The 22,559-nt window shown below is 36.9% G+C and overlaps 1 protein-coding gene across 2 annotated transcripts in view; it reads left to right on the top strand.

The window, feature by feature from the left end:
- The window catches only part of AP3S1 (adaptor related protein complex 3 subunit sigma 1), a 34,542-nt gene extending 12,581 nt beyond the window's left edge, over positions 1-21,961 (top strand). Inside the window, exons 4-7 of one of the 2 annotated variants that reach the window (XM_064176610.1) lie at positions 5,122-5,193; positions 10,591-10,698; positions 13,672-13,713; positions 20,655-20,742. In XM_064176610.1, the coding sequence (XP_064032680.1) occupies positions 5,122-5,193; positions 10,591-10,698; positions 13,672-13,707 (216 nt within the window). In that variant the 3' untranslated portion in view covers positions 13,708-13,713; positions 20,655-20,742. Of the gene's footprint in view, positions 1-5,121; positions 5,194-10,590; positions 10,699-13,671; positions 13,714-20,654 lie in introns of both variants that reach the window. The other variant, XM_064176609.1, reaches the window with a different exon arrangement.
- The last annotated feature ends 598 nt before the right edge of the window (positions 21,962-22,559 follow it).

The raw sequence follows: 22,559 nt of genomic DNA, 5'->3' as shown, positions 1-22,559 counted from the left end.
CCTCCCCTGAGCCTCCTCTTCTCCAGGCTAAACAATCCCAGCTCCCTCAGCCTCTCCTCATAGGGCTTGTGCTCGAGGCCTCTCACCAGCCTCGTCGCCCTTCTCTGGACACGCTCAAGCATCTCAATGTCCCTCCTAAACTGGGGGGCCCAGAACTGGACACAGTATCACAGTATCATCAGGGTTGGAAGAGACCTCACAGATCATCAAGTCCAACCCTTTACCACAGAGCTCAAGGCTAGACCATGGCACCAAGTGCCACGTCCAACCTTGCCTTGAACTGCCCCAGGGACGGCGACTCCACCACCTCCCCGAGCACTCAAGGTGTGGTCTAACCAGTAGGTTTGTTGTAGACATATACTTTGTTCGTGCTGGCATTACTCAGAGTGAAGGGCCACCAGTGGAAGACTGAGGAAGTTTTTGAAGTTTCTGTGAGAAATCCCTAGCTGATGAAAAATCTCTCAGAGCTCTACTTAGTGCCAGCTGGTTTCCCTGTTTGGTGTGCATTACTCGTCATGCATTGCAAGCAGAGACCTGTGAGTTCAGTCAGTGTGAGGTGGTGTCACTGTGTAATAGGTAAAAGTCTAATTGTAAATGCTGTTATAGGAGAAAACTTAGTCACTGGAAGAGAGTCACAGAAATAAAACTTCAGTGTTGTCAATGTGGTGGAGGTCCCTATGAGAACAGATGCATTCCTGGGCCTTGTGATAAGAAACAAAGAAGGTCTGGCTGAGGATATGAAGATGGCTGGCAGTCTTGGCTGCAGTGACCATGGGATGATGGAGTTCATGATCATGCAAGGAAGTAGCAGGGTAGTAAGTAGGATTGTAGCCCTGGGCTTTGGAAAAAACAGCTTAGAGCTCTTCAGGGATCTCTGTGGAAGAATTACATAGCGTAGGGCTCTAAAAGATAGGGAGCTGAAGAGAAATGGGTGATGTTCAGGCATTGCCTCCTCCAAGTTTAATATTGGTACATCCCCTTGAATAAGAAAACATGTAAGGGTTGGTGAGAGACCTGCATGGATGAGCAAAGAGCTTCTGGAAAAACTTAAATGGATGAAGGAAGTGCACAGTATATGGAGAGAGGGACTGGGAAATTGGAAGGACTATAGGAATGTTGCCAGAGGAATGCTATAAGAAAATATAAGGCACTCTTGGAATTAAATCTGTCAAAGGATGTAAACAGTAACAAAGGCTTCTTCAAGTACATTATCAGAAGAAGGAATATCAGGCAAAATGTGGATCTGCTGGTGAATGACATGAGTGACTTCGTGACAGAGAATAGAGAGAAGGCAAGACTTACTGAAAGTCTTCTCTGCTTCAGTCTTTATTGCTAAGGCCATCCTTCAGTCCCTGGAGGTAAGAGAGAAAGTCTGGAGGGAGGAAGACTCTCTTAGTCAAGGAGGACTGGGTTAGAAATCGCTTAGACAAGTGGGGCACTCACAAATCCATGGGCCAGATGGGGTGGACCCAATAATGCTGCAGGAGCTGGCTAAGTATATTGCTAAGCTGTTCTCCATCGTTTCTGAAAGATTATGGAGAACAGGAAAGGTGCCTAAGGACTGGAGGAAAGCCAGTGCCATCCTAATCTTCAAAGAGGGCAAGAAGGTAGTTCCAGTAAGGTACAATCCGGTCAGCCTCAGCTCCATCTCTGGAAAAGTAATGCAACAGCTCATTCTGGAGATCATCTCTAAGCACACAGAGGAAAAGAAGATTATGAGGAGTAGTTGGCATGGATTCATTAAGGGAAAATTGTGCTTGGCCAGTCTTCTATGATGGTGTGACCAGCTGGGTAGATGAGAGGAGAGCAGCAGATGTCTACCTCAACTTCAGCAAGGCTTTTGACACTGCCTCCCATAACAGGGAAACTTAGGAAGTGAGTATGAATTATATGATTCTGTGATTAGGAAGTGTATATTAAATGAGAGGGACATGAGGTAGAGTGAGACTTAGCCAAATGACAGAGCACAGAGTGTTGTGATCAGAGTTTGTGGCTAGTGGTGTTCCCCAGAGGTCCAGTACTGGGTCCAGTCTTGTGCAACATATTAATAAAGGACCAGCATGAAGGAACAGAGTGTACTCTCAGCAAATTTGCTGCTAATAGGAAACTTGGAGGAATGGCTGACATGCCAAAAGGCTGTGCTGCCATTTGGTCACATCTGGACAGGCTGCAGAATTGGGCACAGAGAAACCTCATGAAGTTCAAGAGCAGGTGTAGAGTCCTGCACATGGGGAGAAATAACCCCACATACCAGTGCAGCTCTGAGAAGAAGGACATGGGAGTGCTTATGGACAACAAGTTCACCATGAGCCGGCAAAGTGCTGTCCTAGTCAAGAAGGGCAATGGTGGTTTTGGGTAGGTTGAGAAGACCGTGGCCAGCACCTCTGCATTGCCCTAATGAGGCAATACCTGGAGTATTGTGGCCAGTTCTGGCTTCCTCAGTTCAAGAAGGACAGGGACCTACTGGGGACAGTACAAAAGAGAGCCACAAGGATGATTAGGTGACTTGATCATCTTGTACGAGGAGAGCCTGAGAGACCCGAGGCTCTTTAGCTTGGACAATGCTGAGGAGATCATTTCAGTGCATATAAATATCTGAAGGGCGGAGGTTATGAGGAAGGAGATGGGCTCTTTTAAGAACCAGTGGTGTCAAGTGATAGGACAAGGGACAATGGTACAAACAAGAACACAGGAGGTTTCACTTTAACTTAAGAGTAGACTTCTGTACTTTGAGGGTGATGGAGCGCTGGAATGGGCTGCCCAGAGAGGTTGTGGAATCTGTTTCTCTGGAGACTTTGAAAACCTGCCTGGATGCTGTCCTGTGCAACTTCCTCAAGTGGAAGCTACTATAGCAGCAGGGCTGTACCAGATGATCTTCAGAGGTCCCCTCCAACCTCTATCACCATTCCATGATTCTGTGAATGTGTGGGAGAACATATGCTACTAAATGCACGGATCTGTGGTGGCCTTTTTGAGGATTTTTGAGTAGTTTTTGTTTTTAAATGGCTCCTTTGTTTTCCACAGAACTTGGTGGATGTGAGGCTCAGAATATGGAAAATTGTGTTTGGATGTGATGTGTATGAGGAGAATTTTCCTTCAAAAATAGTGTCAAGCTGTTAACTCTTGTAACTAAAACCTTTGGATAAAGGTTATGTTTACGCTCTATTTCCAATTTTCTTCCTGCAGCTAATATCAAACAGCATTGTCCTTGTAACCACATTCACCTAAGGTACAAGGAAAGTAAGAGAAATCTCTGGTCATTTGTCTTGCTGCACATAGTTGTGAGCTGTGTAATTTGTTCTGCTTAACATACAAGGGGTTGTTTTTTTTGTTTGCTTGCATCCTTTCTTTATAGAGGACTGTTAACTATTACAACAAATTAACAACTGAAGAAAAAAATAGTTCTGCTTTGCTTAGCTTCAGTAAAATTTAACAGACACATATTCATTTACTTCATTAACTGTCATCAGTGAACTCTACTGTCATGAGTCTGCCTGTGAAAGTGTTCTGTGTTCCTAGTTTAACTTATGAACTGGTACTTTGGTAGTAAAGATTAATCCTTGTTCTAAATGTATGTAGTTTGACCTCTAAATGGAGATTGATAATTGCAGTGGTAGCAATAGCAGAGTGTGATCCTCTTTTACAGTGTAAAAAGAATCTGAGACCAAGGATCTTTCTTAATAAGAAGGATAAATAACCAGAAATGGTTTCACTATGTCTGCAGTCATAATGATGTACCTATAGAAGCAGGTCTTTTATCTGTGACTTTTTCTGTCAGCAGAAATGTTTTGTCATCGCTGTTTCTCTGGACCTAGACAGTTTGAAACCTGGTTCCTCTCAAAGTCTAAAAATAGATTAATAAATAACATTGAAAAGAGAAAATCAAAACCAGGTGTTTTAACTTCTTCTATATTACTGCTAATGGAATTCAGTTTAGAATTTCCAAAAAAAAAAAATCACATAGAGTGACAATGTAATATGAAACCCACAATGAGACAAAATAGCCTTCAAGTATGTAAAACTCCCCCCAAATTGCAGCTCATTTACTAGTCATTAATAAATTATCTTTAAATTCTTAGAGAAATTCTTCTTAAGTTTTGAAGCCCTTAAGCTCTGAAATGCAAACATTTGCTTACTTGGAGGTCTTGACAGGTTTTATCTAAGTTATCCCTTGTGTAAAGGGAACTGTGCTTTTACTTGTCTTAAGATGAGTCTTTGTTGGTGCTCACCCCAGGGACTTGGTGATTGGCTTTCAGGAATGCAAGTACAGTCATCTTTTCTTTATCTGGATGAAGGGGGTGCTATAATGTCCATAGCATACCAAAACTGGCTGATGTGAATACCAAGGAACCAGTTACCAAGTACCCAGAGCGTACTAACATAGAGTCCACGTCTGCAAGGGTCATAAGGGGCTGGACTTCTGCAGCTGATTGGATTTTCTACTTTGTGCACTTACATTCTAGGAATTATCTGCCTGGGTATAAGCTGCTGCACTCTAAATTTTGTGGTGGTGTGGCTGACAGGATCAGCGTATGTTATATTAATACAGCTACTTTTTTCCCTGATTCATCCTGAATTCAGCAAGTTTAAACTAGATGAAAGCTGCTGAAGCTTGCTTGAAGCTGTAACACTGACAAACTTGCATGGTGCTGACAGTTTACATAGCATGCATATAGCAAACTACTAAAAGTAGTTTGGTTAACTGGTAGAAGCTTTCAGTGTAGTGACTCTTAAAAACAGGAATAATACTAGTGAGAAAACCAGGCTGATTTTTGCTTAGCAATTGGATTCTAATGAAACAAGAAGGAACACTTTGAACTCCAGCTGAGAAAATTGCAGGTAGATAGTGTTGCTGTTTTCTTCAAAATGCAACTGATGTTTAAAATTGTGTGACTTTCAGCAGAGTTGTAACATAGACTGACTTATGCATACAGGTTTGCCCTCCATAGATAACATGCTGTTGGCATAATGTTAACCACATGATTTCTCTAGATGCTTTTAATGCCTTAAAATCTGCCTTGTGTTTATTTTCTGTATTTGCTTTTGTTATGCCTCATGTCTAATGGAATTACTGAGTTTCTGTTAAAGCTTGACCTCTGGCTTTTTTCCCCTCTTTTTCAGGTATTTGTGGAAACACTAGACAAATGTTTTGAAAATGTCTGTGAACTGGACTTAATTTTCCATGTAGATAAGGTACTGTGAAGAGCTCCTATAGCATTTGCTGTCAAGTAAAATATTTCATTCAACTGATAATTGGTGCTAAACTCTTCAGTGATTCTATTTTAATTTTCAGTGACATCTAGAAGAGTTTCTATCAATGTGTTATTTTTCAGAGCTGAAAGCCATGGTGGAACATGACTTTCTAAGGAAAAAGAATGTGTGAGTTACTGCATCTGTATTTGTCAAATTGGAGGCATCTGAATATTCTCAGAGTAGAACTTAGCTTCAAGAAATACTTTGTTCTGCTTTATTTATGATGAAGCATTACCATTACTCAGAACCAAAATTGTTACTGAGTTTTTCAGTTAAAGCTGGCATTTGTCTTTCAGATGCTGTGACTATGAAGTTTGAATACTGTCTGAATCTTTTCTAAATCTCAAACAGGCTTTATGTATTTCTCCAAATGTTTATAGTCAATCTTGTTTGGATATTCCTAGCTATTAGGAGCAAGTGTAGTTATTAATTTAGTTTTGAGAAATGCTATTACCATAGTAATCTTTCATTTGAAAAGGCATTGGCACCTTTTGGTCTAATGCTAAATAGTTCTAACAATTAAATATAAATAATCTATCCCTTCAGTTGCATTTTATGCCATCTACCCCTTTCTGTGCAATCACCTTTCCCCATCTGTGAACATCTTCTTTTAAACACCAACAGCAGGCAACCTGGTCTAGTGAAGGTGTCCCTGCCCATGGCAGGATGAGTTTGGAACTGGGTGATTTTTTTAAGTCACTTCCAACCCAACCTATTATATGAATCCAGGACAAAAATCCCTGAAAGTGAACTAAGAAATAGTACTAAATGTCTGAACTACTAATTTGAAACCAACTTACCGTGTTTCAAAATCGAGAAGCTCTTTGAAGAAGTACTGGTACCTTGATGAGACAGTGTCAAATGGACTCAGTAAATGACCCTGAGCAGGTGTTCTGAGCTAAAGACATGCACGTGACAAATCATTAGGATTTGTAGTCTGACTGGAACATGTTGGATGTTTTCAAAATGCTAGATTTCAGTAGTGGCTTATCTGTTGGTTTCTAAGTTTAAAGAACCCAAATGCTGCAAACATGTTGTGGCAAGAAATTTAATCTTTTATCTTCAGCTGCAGAATACTTCAGCTGCTGTGCAGTCCAAGTTGTCTGCAGTGAGTTTCATTCAGTAGCATGCCTTAACATAAGTAGACTTGTACACTTCATAAGAGAAATGTTTTTCTCATGTGCTTTAACGTGTTGAATTTCTTGAAGAATATTTTGATTTTTATTGGATATGAAACTATATTTGCTTCTCAAAATTTATTCTTCAAGGGAAGCTAAAATTTAAGTATTTAACTTGATTCACTGAAAAACTGCGTGAGAATGACATTAAATGTTTAGGCTAGGATTTTCAGACTCTGAGGAAAATGTGAACCCAAAATACTAATTAGAAATTTTAGCAAAAGTACAAAATTTCTAGAACAAATGAACAGTGAAATCTTGAGTTAAAACATTTTTGAACATGACATTACTCAGTGCAGTTGTTTTAATTTCAAGCATCATTCAACTAAAGAATACAATACAGAAAGCTGAACTTGTGCAGTAATGCATGGCTAGTATGAGTGGATTAGTCAAAACTGCGTAACTAATGCCAATGTCATCTCTATTATTTTTTTTTTTACTCCAATATAATTGGTTTCTAACATTTACTTTATTCTGTAACATAGGATCAAAGCATTTGTTTTGGTTTTGTTTAAGTTCATTAAGATTCTGGGAGATTCATAATTAAAAAATTTTTAAAAAAAGGAAGATTTTTATCTGTGAAAGTGAAATCACAGCATTAAATTCTTTTTAAAATGCCAGTAAGGTCGCCTTGTCAAGGAGGAAAATGTGTTGAGTTTTCTCTGAGTTACAGCACATTAAACCATTAACTTTCTCTTGCCAGATACTTGTGGCTTGTTAATAGATTTCAAATGCGCAATAAGGAAAGCCAGCAACTACTACTGGATGTTTTGTCTGGGCTGAATCCTAATTACAGTAGATACTTATATGTTTGAGCTGTTTTGGAGGAAATATTTTAAATAACTTTTTTTGAGTGGTCTGGTGTTGAGAAAAGGATTGATTGAGTGGTTTGGATAAGAGTTGATCTGTCTTCAGTTCAAGGAACAATCAGGTGTAAAGTGGAACACAGGAAGTTCCACCTCAATATGAGGAGAAACTTCTTTATTGTGAGTCTGACAGAGATCTGGAACAGGCTGTCCAGAGAGGTTGTGGAGTCTCCTTCTCTGGATACTTTCAAAAACTGCCTGAATGTGTTCCTGTGTGGCCTGCCTTAGGTGATCCTCCTTTGACAGGGGGATTGGACTAGATGATCTCCAGATGTCCCTTCCAACCCCTGAGATTCTGTGATTCTATGAATTGCGGAAGGTGACTTTTTTCTAGTTCTCATGCTAGAACTGACTAAACCTCAAGAAATACCTTTCCTGTAAAAAAAATCATGTAATGTGTAGGAGAGTTAAACTCTGTAATGTTAACAGCTTTTGATTCTTCAGTAGCATTTTATTTGGCATTCCTGTAATAAAATACCTTCATCAGGCTTTCATCGTTATACAGGACTCAATTGTGTCATGCAGTAACATGGAGTTAAGAGAGATTTTTACTCAAGAACAGCATAGTTACTAAAAATTCGGAAAAATGAAATATTGGGAATAAGATAATGGGTTTTATGTGCTGTAAAAGATCGGAACTAGGAGTGTTGGAGCATGTAGTTTGTATAGGAGAGAACTGGGCTTTTTATTTACAGATCAGCTGTGTTAAAACAAAACAAATTTGCTGTAGCTAGAGCAAGACTTTTACCATAGTTGAAGGATTGTATCAGTCCTGTGTTGATTCCTACACCAAGTTCAGGAGTGTAATACTTCTGATGATATAGCAGAAAGATGTCATATTCAGATTTTACAACTAAAATACTAGAATACAGTCAGTCAGGGATCTGAGAAGATACTTTTGGTTTTCCACAAGTTTTTGGCACAGGCTGAAATATCCCTGGGAGTATCATGATCTCTTCCAAGAGTTTATTATCTGACCAGAACAGTGAACTCTTCCAGAGTCAGATTGCAGCTTGAGGAATATGAAATCTGTTTGCCAAATTTTCCTGGGCAAGTTTTCTCTTGATACATTCTTTCTCCACATTTGTTAGTGCATGTATTCATGCTTTTAGACAGTGCATGGAACAGGATTTTTGCAAGACATCTCAAAAATTTTTGTTTATGAAATGTCAATTTCAGATGTTCTCAATGGTCCCTTTTAGAATATAAGATATATATTCAGTGTGCTTTCAGTCTTAAATGCTGTTTTGAATGCACTGTTGGTATTTTTCACTTCATTGCCACTTAATATTCTTTTTTAATTCAGAAAATTATTTGGTTCATTAGGAAAATACCAAAAAATTTCACTTAAAAAGTAAAGAAAATGTGTATTTGTTAATATGTATCTGTAATGAAAAAGTAAACATTAGTCAGTGCTAAATGCATGTTTTACCATGGCTTTTGTCTGGGCAAACTGTTTTATTCTTATAATGTATTTAAGAGGAACAAGTAAATGGATTACTTAATTTACATAATATTGATTGTGGTCATGACTTCCTTCCATTACAGATTAACAAAATCAGTTCTATTGTATTGCTTAAAAAATCATCCCTTTAGAAGGAATACAGGACAAGAATGTTGCTGTGTCAGTTGATGCTTCATAAACGTTTTGAATTGCTGTGTATTAGTCTTGCATATTAAAAGTAGGAAAAAATACATGGAAAGTTAAGAAGCATGATCCAAGGTGCAGAACAGCCTGCATATAAGAAATAAAATATAGAAGACACTGGAGGCACAGCAGTGGGAAGTGCATGAAAATGAACAGCTAGCTGTATTCCTCAGAAATAAAGAGTAGTGGGATATCAGCTCAGATTTCAGGAAGTAAGTTTGCAACGAGGAAAATGTATTTTTCATGATTGATAATTAAATGCTGAAATACCACAGTACTATAAATAGGTTCAAAAATTATTAGACATCAGCCAAAGTAAAACCTGAAACGGGCTATAAAATTCAATAATATAGCAAGAAGCTGCATATAATCTGTGCTTCAGGAACCCTTTAGGTGGAGGTGTTTGGGAGCAGAGGATTTATGTGAAGATACATGGCACTCTAGAGATTACTTGCATGGCTTTTTGAGCTGTTAATTGGTGAATTTTTGAAACAGCTAGGTGGCTTTTGCCTCTGACTTAAAGATTTTTAAGTTTGCTTGAGCAGAAATGGAAACTAGCTTCTGTGCTTTATAAAGTGACTTGCATGATAAAATGGTAGCTGTCATGGAGTGCATCTTCTGTAACATGAAATACTGAAACGTGCTCTCTACAGTAGTAACTCATGATGCTTAGTTTGTACTGTATACTTATTAGGGGAGTTATTACAAGGGTTTCTGAAAGCAAAATCCTTTTAAACACCCAACATCTGGGGGAACAAAGTAGTTTTGGTTTGTTTGTTTTTTTAACAGGAAAATTGCAAAAATATCCAAAGTAATGTCAGAATGGTGCTTTGAAATATCAGATTGCACAGTGTGTTTCTTTCAGAAAAGTAATGAAACACTCCTTGACTTCAGAACCATAACAGGATGAAAATATTATATTACGTATTACTTATTTTATCTTTAGATAAAATGCAAATACAGACTCTGAAGCAGAAATTTGTGAAACAGGGCTTTCATCCCCAAATCTTCAGGGAATAAGGATGTTTAAACATTTCAGTTTCATTTGTGTCTCCAGATGGTTCATACAGTCCTTCAGTCCTGGCTGTCAGTCTTAGTCCTTGATGCTAATGACTTTCTGCTTGTGATGTAGGTCAGGTATGTTAATTCTACTTGTAAGCCTAGTTTTGGTACCCATGGTGAGTGAGCATTACTGTGTCTTCCTTCATAGGGTTAGCAGTTCTTCTACATCTATTTGTGAGCAGTTTGGTTAATCCCGTAGAACCTGCTCCTTAGAGATATCAATGCCAGTTACAACATCTGTAGTCCTTAAACAGAAAACAAGTGCTGAAAGAAAGATGAATCTGGAATCTTCTTCCAGCATTGGTAAGCGAAGTGGTCTACCTGGTAAGTTTGTAATGAAACTATGAACAGAGAAGATACTGAGAACCAAACATCAAATTACAGGTTTTGTTCCCAAATGTTTTTCAATAAATTGCTAAATCACAGTGGTAGGCATTGGAAGGGATCTCTGGAGATCATCAAGTCCAAACCCCTATAATATTGATTTGAATCATGTATTCCTGCATTGAAAAATACAGGTATCATCTGTCCAGTTGCATGTAAAAGATTTTGCTTTTTCAAATTTTGTTTTGGTGATTTTTAGGTCCATAACATACTGGCCGAAATGGTCATGGGTGGAATGGTTTTGGAGACCAACATGAATGAAATTGTCACTCAGATTGATGCTCAAAATAAACTGGAGAAATCTGAGGTAAGAGTGACAATATGTGTAGTTTTGAACTAAATAAATGGTTGTAGTGAATGCATGCTATATAGTGCTGTTGTCTTTTGCTAGCAAGCTATATACAGCTGCTTGCTTATAATGCTAGAAAGATAAGAGGTATCATTAGATTGGGAATCAGAGCTTCGTTGTAAGTAATGCTTCATTGTAAGTAACTGCTTAGAGTTGCTGCTGATTAATTTTTGCTGTTTGTATCTAATAGCATTGTGCATCATTGCTATTGAGATACTTTGATAGTTCTCTAAGTTTCTTTTGCAGAAAACTAATTTCTATTGTGTTTATGATGTGACTGAAAGACTCAAATAGGTAAAGAACCGAAGTGAGTTTACACAGACTTCATATTCGTGTCTTCTTGTATGTTTCTGGTGTCTGAAATAAATGGCAACAATATCATAATTATACTTCAACACGAAGTAGTAAACTAGACAAAAAGGACTAGATAAAGTGTAAAGCCTGGTTTTGGACCCTTTAAAGTAAATACAAATCCCGACATTTTGTTAATAGGAATATTTGCACTTCAGCTGAGTAGATTCAAGTGAGAAAATTATATTCTGTATATGCTCACAGTAGTCTGAATGAGTGATACTCACAGAAGTTACTGAAATCAGTCTTTGATTCAACAGTTGTTGAATTTGTGTTTAGGAATAAAACTTAGAAAGGATTCGAGAGTTAGTTTAGCTATGACATTGTCTATTATTGTTCCTTCAACATCACCAGGCATCCCTTGTAAGCTAAAATACTACTAATAAATATTAGCTAAGTCTGAGATTAATTCTTTCTAAGATGAGAACAATTCCACAGAAGAACACATCACGTGATTCTGTGTAATATTCCAATTTTTAACCAAACCCTTGCTTCATTTGGAGACTGCTTCTAAAGCTGAAGTCAGCTGAGCAGTTGAAGTATTGCAGGTGGCAAAAATATGAACTAAATGACACTTTAGGAGAAGACTCAGAAAACTTTCTGCTTCTAAGTGCAGCAAAAAGAGAAAGGAATTATTCAACTTTTTTTTATTATAATGTATAATATTCTTATAATTCTGCAATCTCATACTGCTCTACCTCAAGTCTTTTAATGCACCTAGTTGTCTGGTTTGGACAACTTCAAAACCGTACCCAAGAATGAGGCAATACTTTCTTAACACACACCCCTAAAAAAAACCCCAAACAAAACAACATCAAACAAACCTCAATCAAACAACCAAAATCCCCCAGGAAAAAAACTAAGTATGATGTGATACAGTGTAGTATACATCCAGAAAGATTGTATTTCAGGTTATGACGATGTCCAAAATGTTAATTTTAAGCATTTTTTTTTCCTCAAACTACAATAAGCCATTGATCACAGAGATTAATATTTGGATTATTCTCATAGATGCATACTATTCTTCTGTGCATATTATTCTGCAAATTGCTGGAAAAGAAACATGGTGTCCTGAAAACAGCTTACTGAGCAGTTCTGTTCTACCATGTGTTATGCACATACCAGTTTTACCAAAAAACATTTAAACTGTTTATAGTTAATTATGTGAGTTCTGTTACCAAATCAACATAGCCTGGTCTCTGACCTGTCATCTGAAACATCAATTCAGTGCAGCCAGCTACAGTAACTGCTGTTTTCCATTATTCATCAGTACGTCATTCATTCTTTTAAGATGCTTTCAGTATTCAAATAGGTGGTAGGAGAGCCAAAAAAATAACCACGAAGAGCTTAGAGCATTTGCCAGGCAAATAGCAACTTCTTACTTTACATTCCGCAGTGCAGCTAAAGAAGTAGTGGTGATCAAACACTTGGTGCCTGAGATGGAGTAGAACATTTCTCAGTCTGCATTTTATTTTGTCAGTTCAGTGACTGTTTCTTTTCCAATTTAACAGTTACTGTAATGCTGAGAGAGTTCACAATACCTGGTAACTGTTTCCTCAGATCAATTATTATTTGTTTCATATAGCTTCACAAAAATTTCCTGATGGCTATTTCTTGCCTTTTGATCAAGACTGTAAATCTCCCAACACATCTTTCCTGAACTTGTATTTTCAAGATACAAACAAATCTAGCTAATGTGAACCAAAATCAGTAATATCTTAATCTATTTGAATGATAGTCACTACGAAATCAAAACTTCTTAATTCACAAAAATGTAAACTCTCAAAATTCAGAAATTATTTTTGATACAGTCTGTAGTTCATAGGACTGCCACCTACACCACACTACACTTGCTTTAGTCTGTTTGGCTTGCTAGACCTTTGTTGCAGTTTTCACATTAATGAAATAGATGCTTTAAGGTCAAATTGCATTTTCTTTTGTAGCTGCAATGAGGAAGTAAAGTTGTAACTGACCTACAATTTCAGAAATACTTTAAATTTTTGTTTGGCTCACTTGGCTTCCTATAATATGAAGTATTTATTCATTTGACACCAGGGTAACTTTGTTTATGTATTAGGTTTCTAAACAGGCCTTCAGGCAGACTTTAGCAAAGAAGATAAAAGGCATTTAATAAGTTCACAAATACAAAGTTATCATTTAGAGAATATTGTAATGCTTTTAAGGCAGATTAACTATTTATACCACTATGCAGGAGTTGCTAGTTTTGATTACTGGTTCAACTCTTGGATTGCTTGGATGTGCTACAAAGGAAATTATATATAAACCCTGAGAAATGTTATCTTAAACGAAGTTCATTAGCTTTCATTTTAGTATTTACATGCGTATGTATTTCTGGTCAATATTACTATTGCCAGAGGATCACTGTGATAGAGGGAGGGGATTTCTGGGAGAGGGGTCATTGGGATTTTATCCAGAGCCTCTGGAAGAATCATAGGTAAACCTGGGCTACCTCTTCTCTATTTGGAGTGTTCAACTGCGTGTGATTTAGACTGAAGTTGGACCTCATTTTTTCCGAACCTCTTGATCTTTTCTAGCTCTTTCCATTCTTCTCTCTTACAGACCTTTATCTTTCAGTCTCCCAGACAGGACAGGTAGACAAAGGTATTGCTGACTTTTAGAAAAAATGTACTTTTAACAAAAAGGGAAAGCAAAATGATGTCAAAGGCAATAAATTATATAGGCCAGACTCAAAAATTATGTGTAAAAATACCCATACTAGTCCTTGTAGCCTACTTTCTGTGCTAGTTTCTTCTTGTAGTTCTCTCATCTTTTTATTGGCTATAGTGTATTTTACTGGCTTTACATTGACATCATATTTATTTTATCTCTCTTCCTGCATTTTAGAATTTTACTTTTTTTTTTTCTTTTTGTATCATTGTTTAAGAAACAAAGGAATATGAACTTGTGAAAAACAAACCTGCAAAACTAAATAAATAAAAATTGAACACACAGATAATAAAATAATGGTGCGATGGCGTAACAGCTACAGCTTCCTTAAGAGACTTTTATTGCTGATAATTTAAAATAGGTACTATCAAGTATTATGTTCCACCCTTTTAGTATTTCAAAGTGAAAATGAAGAACTTTTCCCTGCTTGAAAAGAGAAGTTTCAGATGAACAAAATGTTTAAAAAGCCCCAACAAACAAATCCAAGGAGCAAAACACCAACCCAAACAAACTGAAATAGTTTTGTTCTGCATCTGTAAACTGGCAGTGAAATTTGTAAAGATGAGCTGGAAATACCAAAGCTGATCTTTCAAACTTAAGCATGGAATGAGAAGGGGTCATCAGCAACTTCAGATGTACATTTGCTGCCCTTCTAATTTGACTCACTGGATTTTGCTGTAAGGTACCTTGATGACTGTAGTCGCTGAGCATGAATATTAACAAGGGGCTGAAAAAGGAGGAGAGAAATGTGTGTTTGAAGTTCAGTTTATGGTCATTGTCCACCATGATTTGCTCTATGAAACATTTAGTTCAGCTCAACAGTTTCAGTGTTGGTCGCTGTTAATTGCAGTAGTTCAAAATTATTTTTTACTCATTTTAATTATTGTTCAAAATTAATTTTTACTAATTTTAATTATCTGTGTATTCAAACTGCAGGTGTTTTAAAGAGCTGGAATCTTAAGCAGATGAAGTTTGTTTCATCTATTAATAGCTTAGCTTTTTCATTTTCTTACATGATGTTCCTAAGATAAACTAATGCAATACCTTTAACATTGAACAAATACAAATCTGTAATTTGATTTGGTAGCAGTAACTTGTAAAGCATGAGCTGAAAATATTTTTGGGTAGTAAGAAATGCTTTTATCTAAATTTGGAATACGCTATAGTACATGAAAAACATCAAGCAAATGACCTTCCTCTGCCTAATATGTCAACACTTGTAGCTTATAAACCGTATTTCATTGTATCAATAGGGAGCTTAATTTCAGATTTATTTATTTATGTATTTGTGCAAAGCTACTTTTCTCCTCTGTTCTGTTCATACATACTCTGTTTTTATTTTTGGGTCTGGCAATGAAAAACAAACAAAATTAATCATTCCCATCCATTTTTCTCTTTGTGATTCAAGTGCTTAAAATTTCTAAGAGTATGTCGTAAGTCTTCTTATCTGTTTGGCCTCATTTTGATATACTTGCAGACTTCATTTTGTTTTTTCTCTAATTATGTTCATTTATCTAACGTCATAAGCAGGGGACATGATCATTCCTTTATATTACATATTACATCCTTTCATGATTTCATAACGCTGCTGCTTTGAGGTCATACTTGTTCTGGAAGCATTGGTGTGAAACACCAGCAGCAGAGAGGTTCTGGTACCTCTGTAATATCTGGAAGAAAGTGGCTTATTTGGCAAAGCGTTAGCCTTCATTATTTTGTTTTCCAGTAGGCTGTATATTTTTATGTATCTCTTTTAGCAATAGTTAGCTCTTTATAGAGTTGTTTGGGGTGGCAGTTTCCTGTTTATATATGTGTTTGAACTACATTTGTGATGTGCAGCATTATGAACTAAATGAATCTGAATTTCTTTTTAAAGAGTAAAACAATGTTGCTGGGATTGTTTTCATATGAATTTAACAGTGGGGCATTGTGAGAAAAGGTGATGATAAGAATGAGGAAAACTGATTCTTATAGTGATCAATAATGACCTCAATAAACTAACAAGAGCCCATATTTCTCACAGTACAGTAGAGTCAGTAGAACAAAAGTTTTGTTGTTAAGTATGTCTATCTCAAACTTGAAAACAGCATTGTTTTTTTTCATATATGGCATTGCTCTTTCACTCTTTAAATATGTGACAAATTTACAAGTAATTGTTGCACTAAGTGAACCTAAAATTGGAGTATACCGCATTACAACATTAAAGCACAACTTTCAATAACAAATGAAGTAGGGAATACAAAGCAGCTGTGGCAAAAATGTGGTGTATTGGCATTTTGTAATAACAACTTTATGCAATTCTTGCTGTATTTCTGACATTCCATTAATATGTCAAGAAGTTTCATTTTCATTTGCTTAAGTCATTTGCTCGCTGTGACAGACAACACATTGCTCACTGCATGTTTAAAGCTTGCTATGTGTTTTAGTTATGTTTTTTATTCCAAGTGAAACAGTTCTTTTCTTTGCACCTCACCAACCTATGTGCTGAATTATTTAACAACAAAGGCAGTTGAAACTTTTCCAGTTCAGTGTTACAGTGATGGCTCTCTTAACCAGGTACCTTCATAAAATACCTAAAAGCGTACTGGGCTGGAAGTACATCTTTTTAGTACCTTTGTGTTTGTAAATGCAGTTCACTCCCTGTAAAAGAAATTATAAATAAAAATGAAGATCTGTGTCCTAGTTCACTGACTGTAACATGCTAAAAAGGAATGCCAAGGCATTCAGATATAACATTTGAAGTGCTGTTTTAGTTATCCCATTTGGGAGTTTAACTACTTTTCAGTCATTTCACCCTTTGGGCATTTTTTTATGAACTGTTTGCTCTCTCTGCAATCCTGTATGAATGTCTTGTGCTTCGTAGAGTTGACGTTGTGATAAATAGCATCTGCTATGTGTTATATGTATACACTGAATTACAAACCCACTTAATACAGAGAATTCCAAAAGAAGAGGATATAATAATTTGAAAGTCTCTACTCCAGCATATGATAGTGAAAGACAAGTCTTATTGGCAAACAAACTAAAAGAACCCCCAACCAACCAAACAAAAAGACACACACCCTCCCCCAAAGCTCTTTGAAATTGACTACACTTCTGTCAGGTATCTTTGTTGACTCTGATTCAGAATGGTTCTCACAGAATGTGACTGTTGGAAGTCATGCCTGTGTAAGCGGGTGGAAGGGCAATGGTCATGTCACTTGTATTTTCAATAATTCTCAATTGTATCTCCATTGTATCCTATGCCATTGGGGCGGGAGGCAGGGACTGTAAGTCTGTGTAAAGAGGATAGCTTCAGGTAGGTAAAAAAGAAAGAAGACTGGTTATACTGAAACTTTTATTTGTCCATTAAGAATAATAAACTTTCATTAAGTTAGAGTAAGGGAATCTCCATCCTACTCACCTAGAAGGCACCTATTTTGAATTGAAAGTCATGCCTGTTTGTGTGGACAATGTCCATCACTTAAAATATTTTTTTCTGGTGTCCCATTGTTTCAGTTGCAAATTGTTTAATTCATTGCTTTTGTTACTACCTTATGAGTACTTTCATCTTCTCTACAGAAAACAGTTTCCTTTACCCCGCATACAGTTTTGCTTAAAGGAATTTTCTCTGGTTATTAAGTACATATTTTAAATACTAGATTTTTTAAAAAGGGAAAAAAGCATTTGTTGTTTTATCTGATAAAATTTCACTTACAGTTACCTCTTGATTTCAATTAAGTATTTCCAACTTCTCAAAAATAAAACAGCAGTGTTGAGGAGCTTCACGTTATCTGCAGAATGTTTTACTAAATAGCAAGAAACTGCAGTGTCTAATACTGTGTCTTTAAGATACTGACATCTAAGAATGCAGACTTTGGATACTTGCATTTGTTAATACTATTAACATAAAGTCTGGGTTTGCTGCTTCATGAAGATGCTGCAATTGAAGCAGCCTCTGAAGTGAGAAAGAGGCTTTGAAAGTACTTTCTTGCACCTTTTAGGTTTTACTTATTCTGTACTTCTGAGAACTATCAATTTAGATTGTCAGGACCAAAGTGAAAGCAAATTATTTGGTTACATTAGAGATTTAGTATTTTCCAAGCTTTCTCAAATGTCCATGTGCCTTCATGTAAGCGTGTTTGGCATGGGGCATGTTAGAACAGATGACTCATGGCTTTATGGTCTTTGTTCATGGTACTGAGAATCCTTCTGTGACTCAAATCTAGGGATTTATGATGCTTTAGCCTTTCCACATGAGTTGAAAGAGTTCAAAATCAGAAACTTTGATCAGCTTTGTTTTGAATACCAGGTATGTTTTTGAGGGAAGAAGAACAGTAGGTAGGCTTTTAAGTGGAAATTTTATATTAAAGTGACCTTACATTTATTTCTTATAAGAGTAGTAAAGGAGAGAAGCTATTTCTTTTGGACAGCCTTCAAAAATCAGATTTGTTATGAGAAGAGTATATGGGGCATCTCTCTCCTTTTGTGCAGTAGTGCAGGAGGACACCATGAAAGTCAGATGTACTCCTCAGTAATTGCACCCTATAATTGCAGTGAATTTGAGTGAGCATCATAATAGGAAAAGGTTATCCTCTGAGCAGTACTCACCTACAAACACTGCTGAATAATCAAGTTAGGACACAAGCCTCTCCAGGCATTAGTCTTTTGCTTTGCTGCATAGTTTGCCCAGGATTACTTCTATCTGCAAATGCCCTGGTCTCTTCAATCTCTGACCTCTCACTATAAAGGACCTTCTGCCTCTACAGGTCTTTTGTTTAACTAGTCCCTAGCAACTTCATTTCTTCTGGGTTGGTTCTCTTGTCCTGCAAGATGCCATGATCTAAAACTGTAGCGCTACTGCAAAACACTTTGTAGTTTTAATTATGGAATGGTTTAGGTTGGAAGGGACCTCAAAGATCATCTACTTCCGACCCCGTGCCATAGGCAGGGACATTTCCCACTAGAACAGGTGTCTCAAGGCCTCATCTAACCTATCCTCAAACACCTCCAGGGAGGGAGCATCCAAAACCTCCCAGGACAACCTGTTTCAGTGTTTTACCTGTAAGGAAGGGACTTCTTCCCAACATCTAGTTTAAATCTCCCCTCTTCCAGTTTAAACCCATTACTCCTTGTCCTGTCATTACAACACTTTGTGAATAGTCCCTCCCCAGCCTTCCTGTAGGCCCCCTTGAGATACTGGAGGGACATTACAAGGTCTCAAAGCCTTCTCCAGGCTGAAGAATGCCAACTCTTGTAGCCTGTCCTCACAGGAGAGGTGCTGCAGCCCTCTGAGCATCTTCATGGCTCTCCTCTGGACTTGCTCCAATTATTGTTTTAAATATTTGTAATCCTACTTTTAAAAATTAAGAAGTTGGTGGAGATTTTTTTCGTTTGTTTGTTTGGGTTTTGGGTGGGTTTTTTTGTTGTTTTGTTTTTTTTTAATATATATTCAAGGAATTTGGAACATGATGTCTAATTTTCATTGAAAAAGAGTTCTGTTTTTAAAGTCTTCCAGGTTGGATTTTTTTTCTTGTGTGTGTGTGTTGTGTGTTTTTTCTTTTGTTGTTGTTTTGTTGGTCATTTTGCTTTTTTTTCCCCAGCAAGAAGAAAACCTGTTTTTGTGCCAAGCCCGAAGTAAAACCACACAGCTAATTCTAAATACACACAGAGAATCTGAACTTGTAGGAGAAACATTTCCATACTTAAAATAAGTAGTACTTCTCTACACAGCATCAAATACAGTAACAATTACAGGGTATTTATAAACAGTCCTAACTTAAAGTAGTGAGATTTTGAAGAGGAGTCCTTCAGAAGCCACAGGGGAGGATCATGTTCCGTATGTCTTCAGACCTCTGAGCTGTTGGCATTTCAGTAAAACGCCCTGGCATGTAAAGCTGTTGTTACTTTAGATAAAAGGCAGAAATGAATGTAAATCTCATTAATTTACATCCATATTGTAAAAGTTGCATATTTATACAGAAAGGCTTTTGCTTTAAATGAAGAGAGGACTTTAGTGCAAAACAGATGCTTCAGTGTTTCATTTGGCATAACCAGGTTATTCTGTAGCGTGCCAGTGTGCCTGGTGGCTGCATACATGCTAGCGTGTGATTAGGTAACATGGGACAGCAGATTGTTCCAGTTGGTCTGTAGAAATAGTCTGTCTTTCTGCATGCTACAAATGCAAGGTGCTCAGCCTTTTCATTTTAGGCTAGACCACCATGAAATACTTTTTTATAGTTTTTAAAAATTCATTTTCCATTTATATAAGTGATTCAGCTGGCATTCAGCAGCTCATTAACTTTGAGGTTGCACATTCTGAACTTGTAAAGAGTCATCTGTGAACAATGTGAGTAGAATTTGCCATTGGAATGGGCTGCCCAAGGAGGTGGTAGAGTCGCCGTCTCTGGAGGTGTTCAAGAAAAGACTGGATGGGGCACTTAGTGCCATGGTCTAGTTGATTGGCTAGGGCTGGGCGCTAGGTTGGACTGGATGATCTCTGAGATCTCTTCCAACCTGGTTGATTCTATGATTCTATGAATAGGTGAGAGGCAGAGACAGCACACTGAACTTAAGATACCCTCATGATTATTTGTTCTATAACCTACACGTTATTACCCAGGCTTGGATGAGCCTCTTGTTCCTCCCCACATGTTTTTTTCCATCAAGTTGGTATTACATGTTTTACCATATAAAAAAGAATGTGTGAACTGTTTTCTTTTTTCTGGTGTACTATTTCCAAATAACCCATTTCATTTCAAACACAATTACCATCTGGTCTTTCTAATTGTGTAACCATGAAAATACTTGAAAAGCTAGATGTCTCTCTAAGCTGCTAGTCAATGACCTTCTCATGACCAACTTTGCCTAACTTGCACTTTTCCTCACTTTATACACAGGCTGGTTTAGCTGGAGCTCCAGCCCGGGCTGTTTCAGCTGTAAAGAATATGAACCTGCCAGAGATCCCAAGAAATATTAATATTGGTGACATCAGTATAAAAGTGCCAAACCTACCCTCTTTTAAATAACATGGCCACTCCAGGTAAAACCAAGGAAGAAGTGTAATAGAGATTTACTGCTTACTTGTTTACTAAATGAGCACCATGTCTAACTTTTGCTATTTGGATAAAACTCAAGGTACTGTTTAGACATCATTTGAAAAATCAGTGTGTGGAATTGAGCGTTGCTTTTGTCTTGTTTGTGAAGTTAAAGGAAATGGGTAGTTCCCGTGTGATTTCTGAATTACATTCCTGTGCCCTTATATGGCATATCACTGTGTCTCGGCTGCTGCAGTATTTTGGGAAAGTATTTAAGATGTTCTTTACTTTGTATAACCTATAACGCTGAGGGTTTGGGGTTTTTTTTGTATATTCACTAAGGTCTATAATTAGTGCATTCCTTAACTACTTCTGCTGTTTGTCATGATTATTTTAAAGACTTTAGTGCAAACATTGCATGAAAACATTAAACTCTTGTTTTGTTTTAAATAAAATCATAACAAACTGGACTTTGAAATACCTGTTTGTCTGAAATCTACTCTTTGCAATAAATCATGTTATTTCCTATCCATGGAGCCAATTGACTATATCTGAATACTGTTGTAGCAAGCATTGATGTTGTAGTTTAACCTCTGAGGGAATTACATGGGGGTGCTGTGTTGAACTTATTGGCTCTTCACATTTCTCACAAAAGCTGTTCATTATTTCTCTGAAGGAAAAATTGCCTTTACTGAAGTTTAATGACTTCTGTTTACATATAGATGTTGAGAAGATACTTACACAATCTGATAGACTTTCTCTGATGGTCAGACTTTGGTTTGGGGAAAAAAGACATCTGCAGTTACTATCTGTGTTCTAAGAAGTATAGAATGGGCTGAGAATGGGCAGCTCAGAAGTGTAAATGTGAGAGCATCAAGCGGTGTGACAAAGAAAGGCACTCTGGAAATGAGGATACTTGAATAGGGCCTCTGTGCCTGGGGATATCTGTGATTCTCTACTTTGAGAATTAGACTTAAATTAACATTGTCAAGACCTCAAAAAAATCTTAAGTGCTATCACCTCTGTGTAAGTTACTCAGCTCTTAAACTCTTTTGTGATTAAAAAACAAAGGGGATAGAGATTGGTTTTTATAATCATGTGTTTAAGCTCTGTGTGATGTACAAGTCTGTTTAAATGAATAATAAAAATATCATTGAGATATTTAAGAATTCCTGTAAAGTTTTCTCGTATTCTTTTTTTTGATTGTTTTTTGTGTTTTTGTTTGTTCCTGTTTGTCTGTTTTATCCCCTCAAAAAAAGTATGCAGTTAATACTGTATGTGAAAATAAATATCAAGGACAGTCAACAATATATTTTGTATTATATCAAGGACAATACATTTCAGGACTAGTCCAAAAAATCCTCTGTTACTTCAGGAAGCTGGATTTGATGTAAGCCAATTATCAAGCCTTGTTTTCCTTTTGAGTTGAATGTTAAGACTTACCCCACAGGATAAACTTGGCTGTAGTAGCTAACACTGGTGTTGTCTGAGAGCGCTTGAGAGAGGAAAAGATGATTTACTTTTGAAGCACCAAATCTGATCTAGTCAAAGGAATTTCAATTTCTTTTTTTTTAGAGTGAGATGGGAGATGTAAACTTCATGTATATTGTTTGTATTACATTTAGTTACATCAAGTAGCAGTATTTTTTAAATGCTTTTGAAGGAAAAAAAAGTGTTCAATTTTGTCAACTTGAGGCTTCAGGAAATTTCAGATGGGGTTTATGTAGAAAACTGCCACATTTCTGTGGCATTTCTGTGAAATTGCTC

Source organism: Pogoniulus pusillus, chromosome Z, assembly GCF_015220805.1.
Source record: "Pogoniulus pusillus isolate bPogPus1 chromosome Z, bPogPus1.pri, whole genome shotgun sequence".
Classification (NCBI taxonomy): Eukaryota; Metazoa; Chordata; class Aves; order Piciformes; family Lybiidae; genus Pogoniulus; species Pogoniulus pusillus.
The sequence above is the reverse complement of the archived record's forward strand: the minus strand, read 5'-3'. Positions and strand labels throughout refer to the sequence as shown.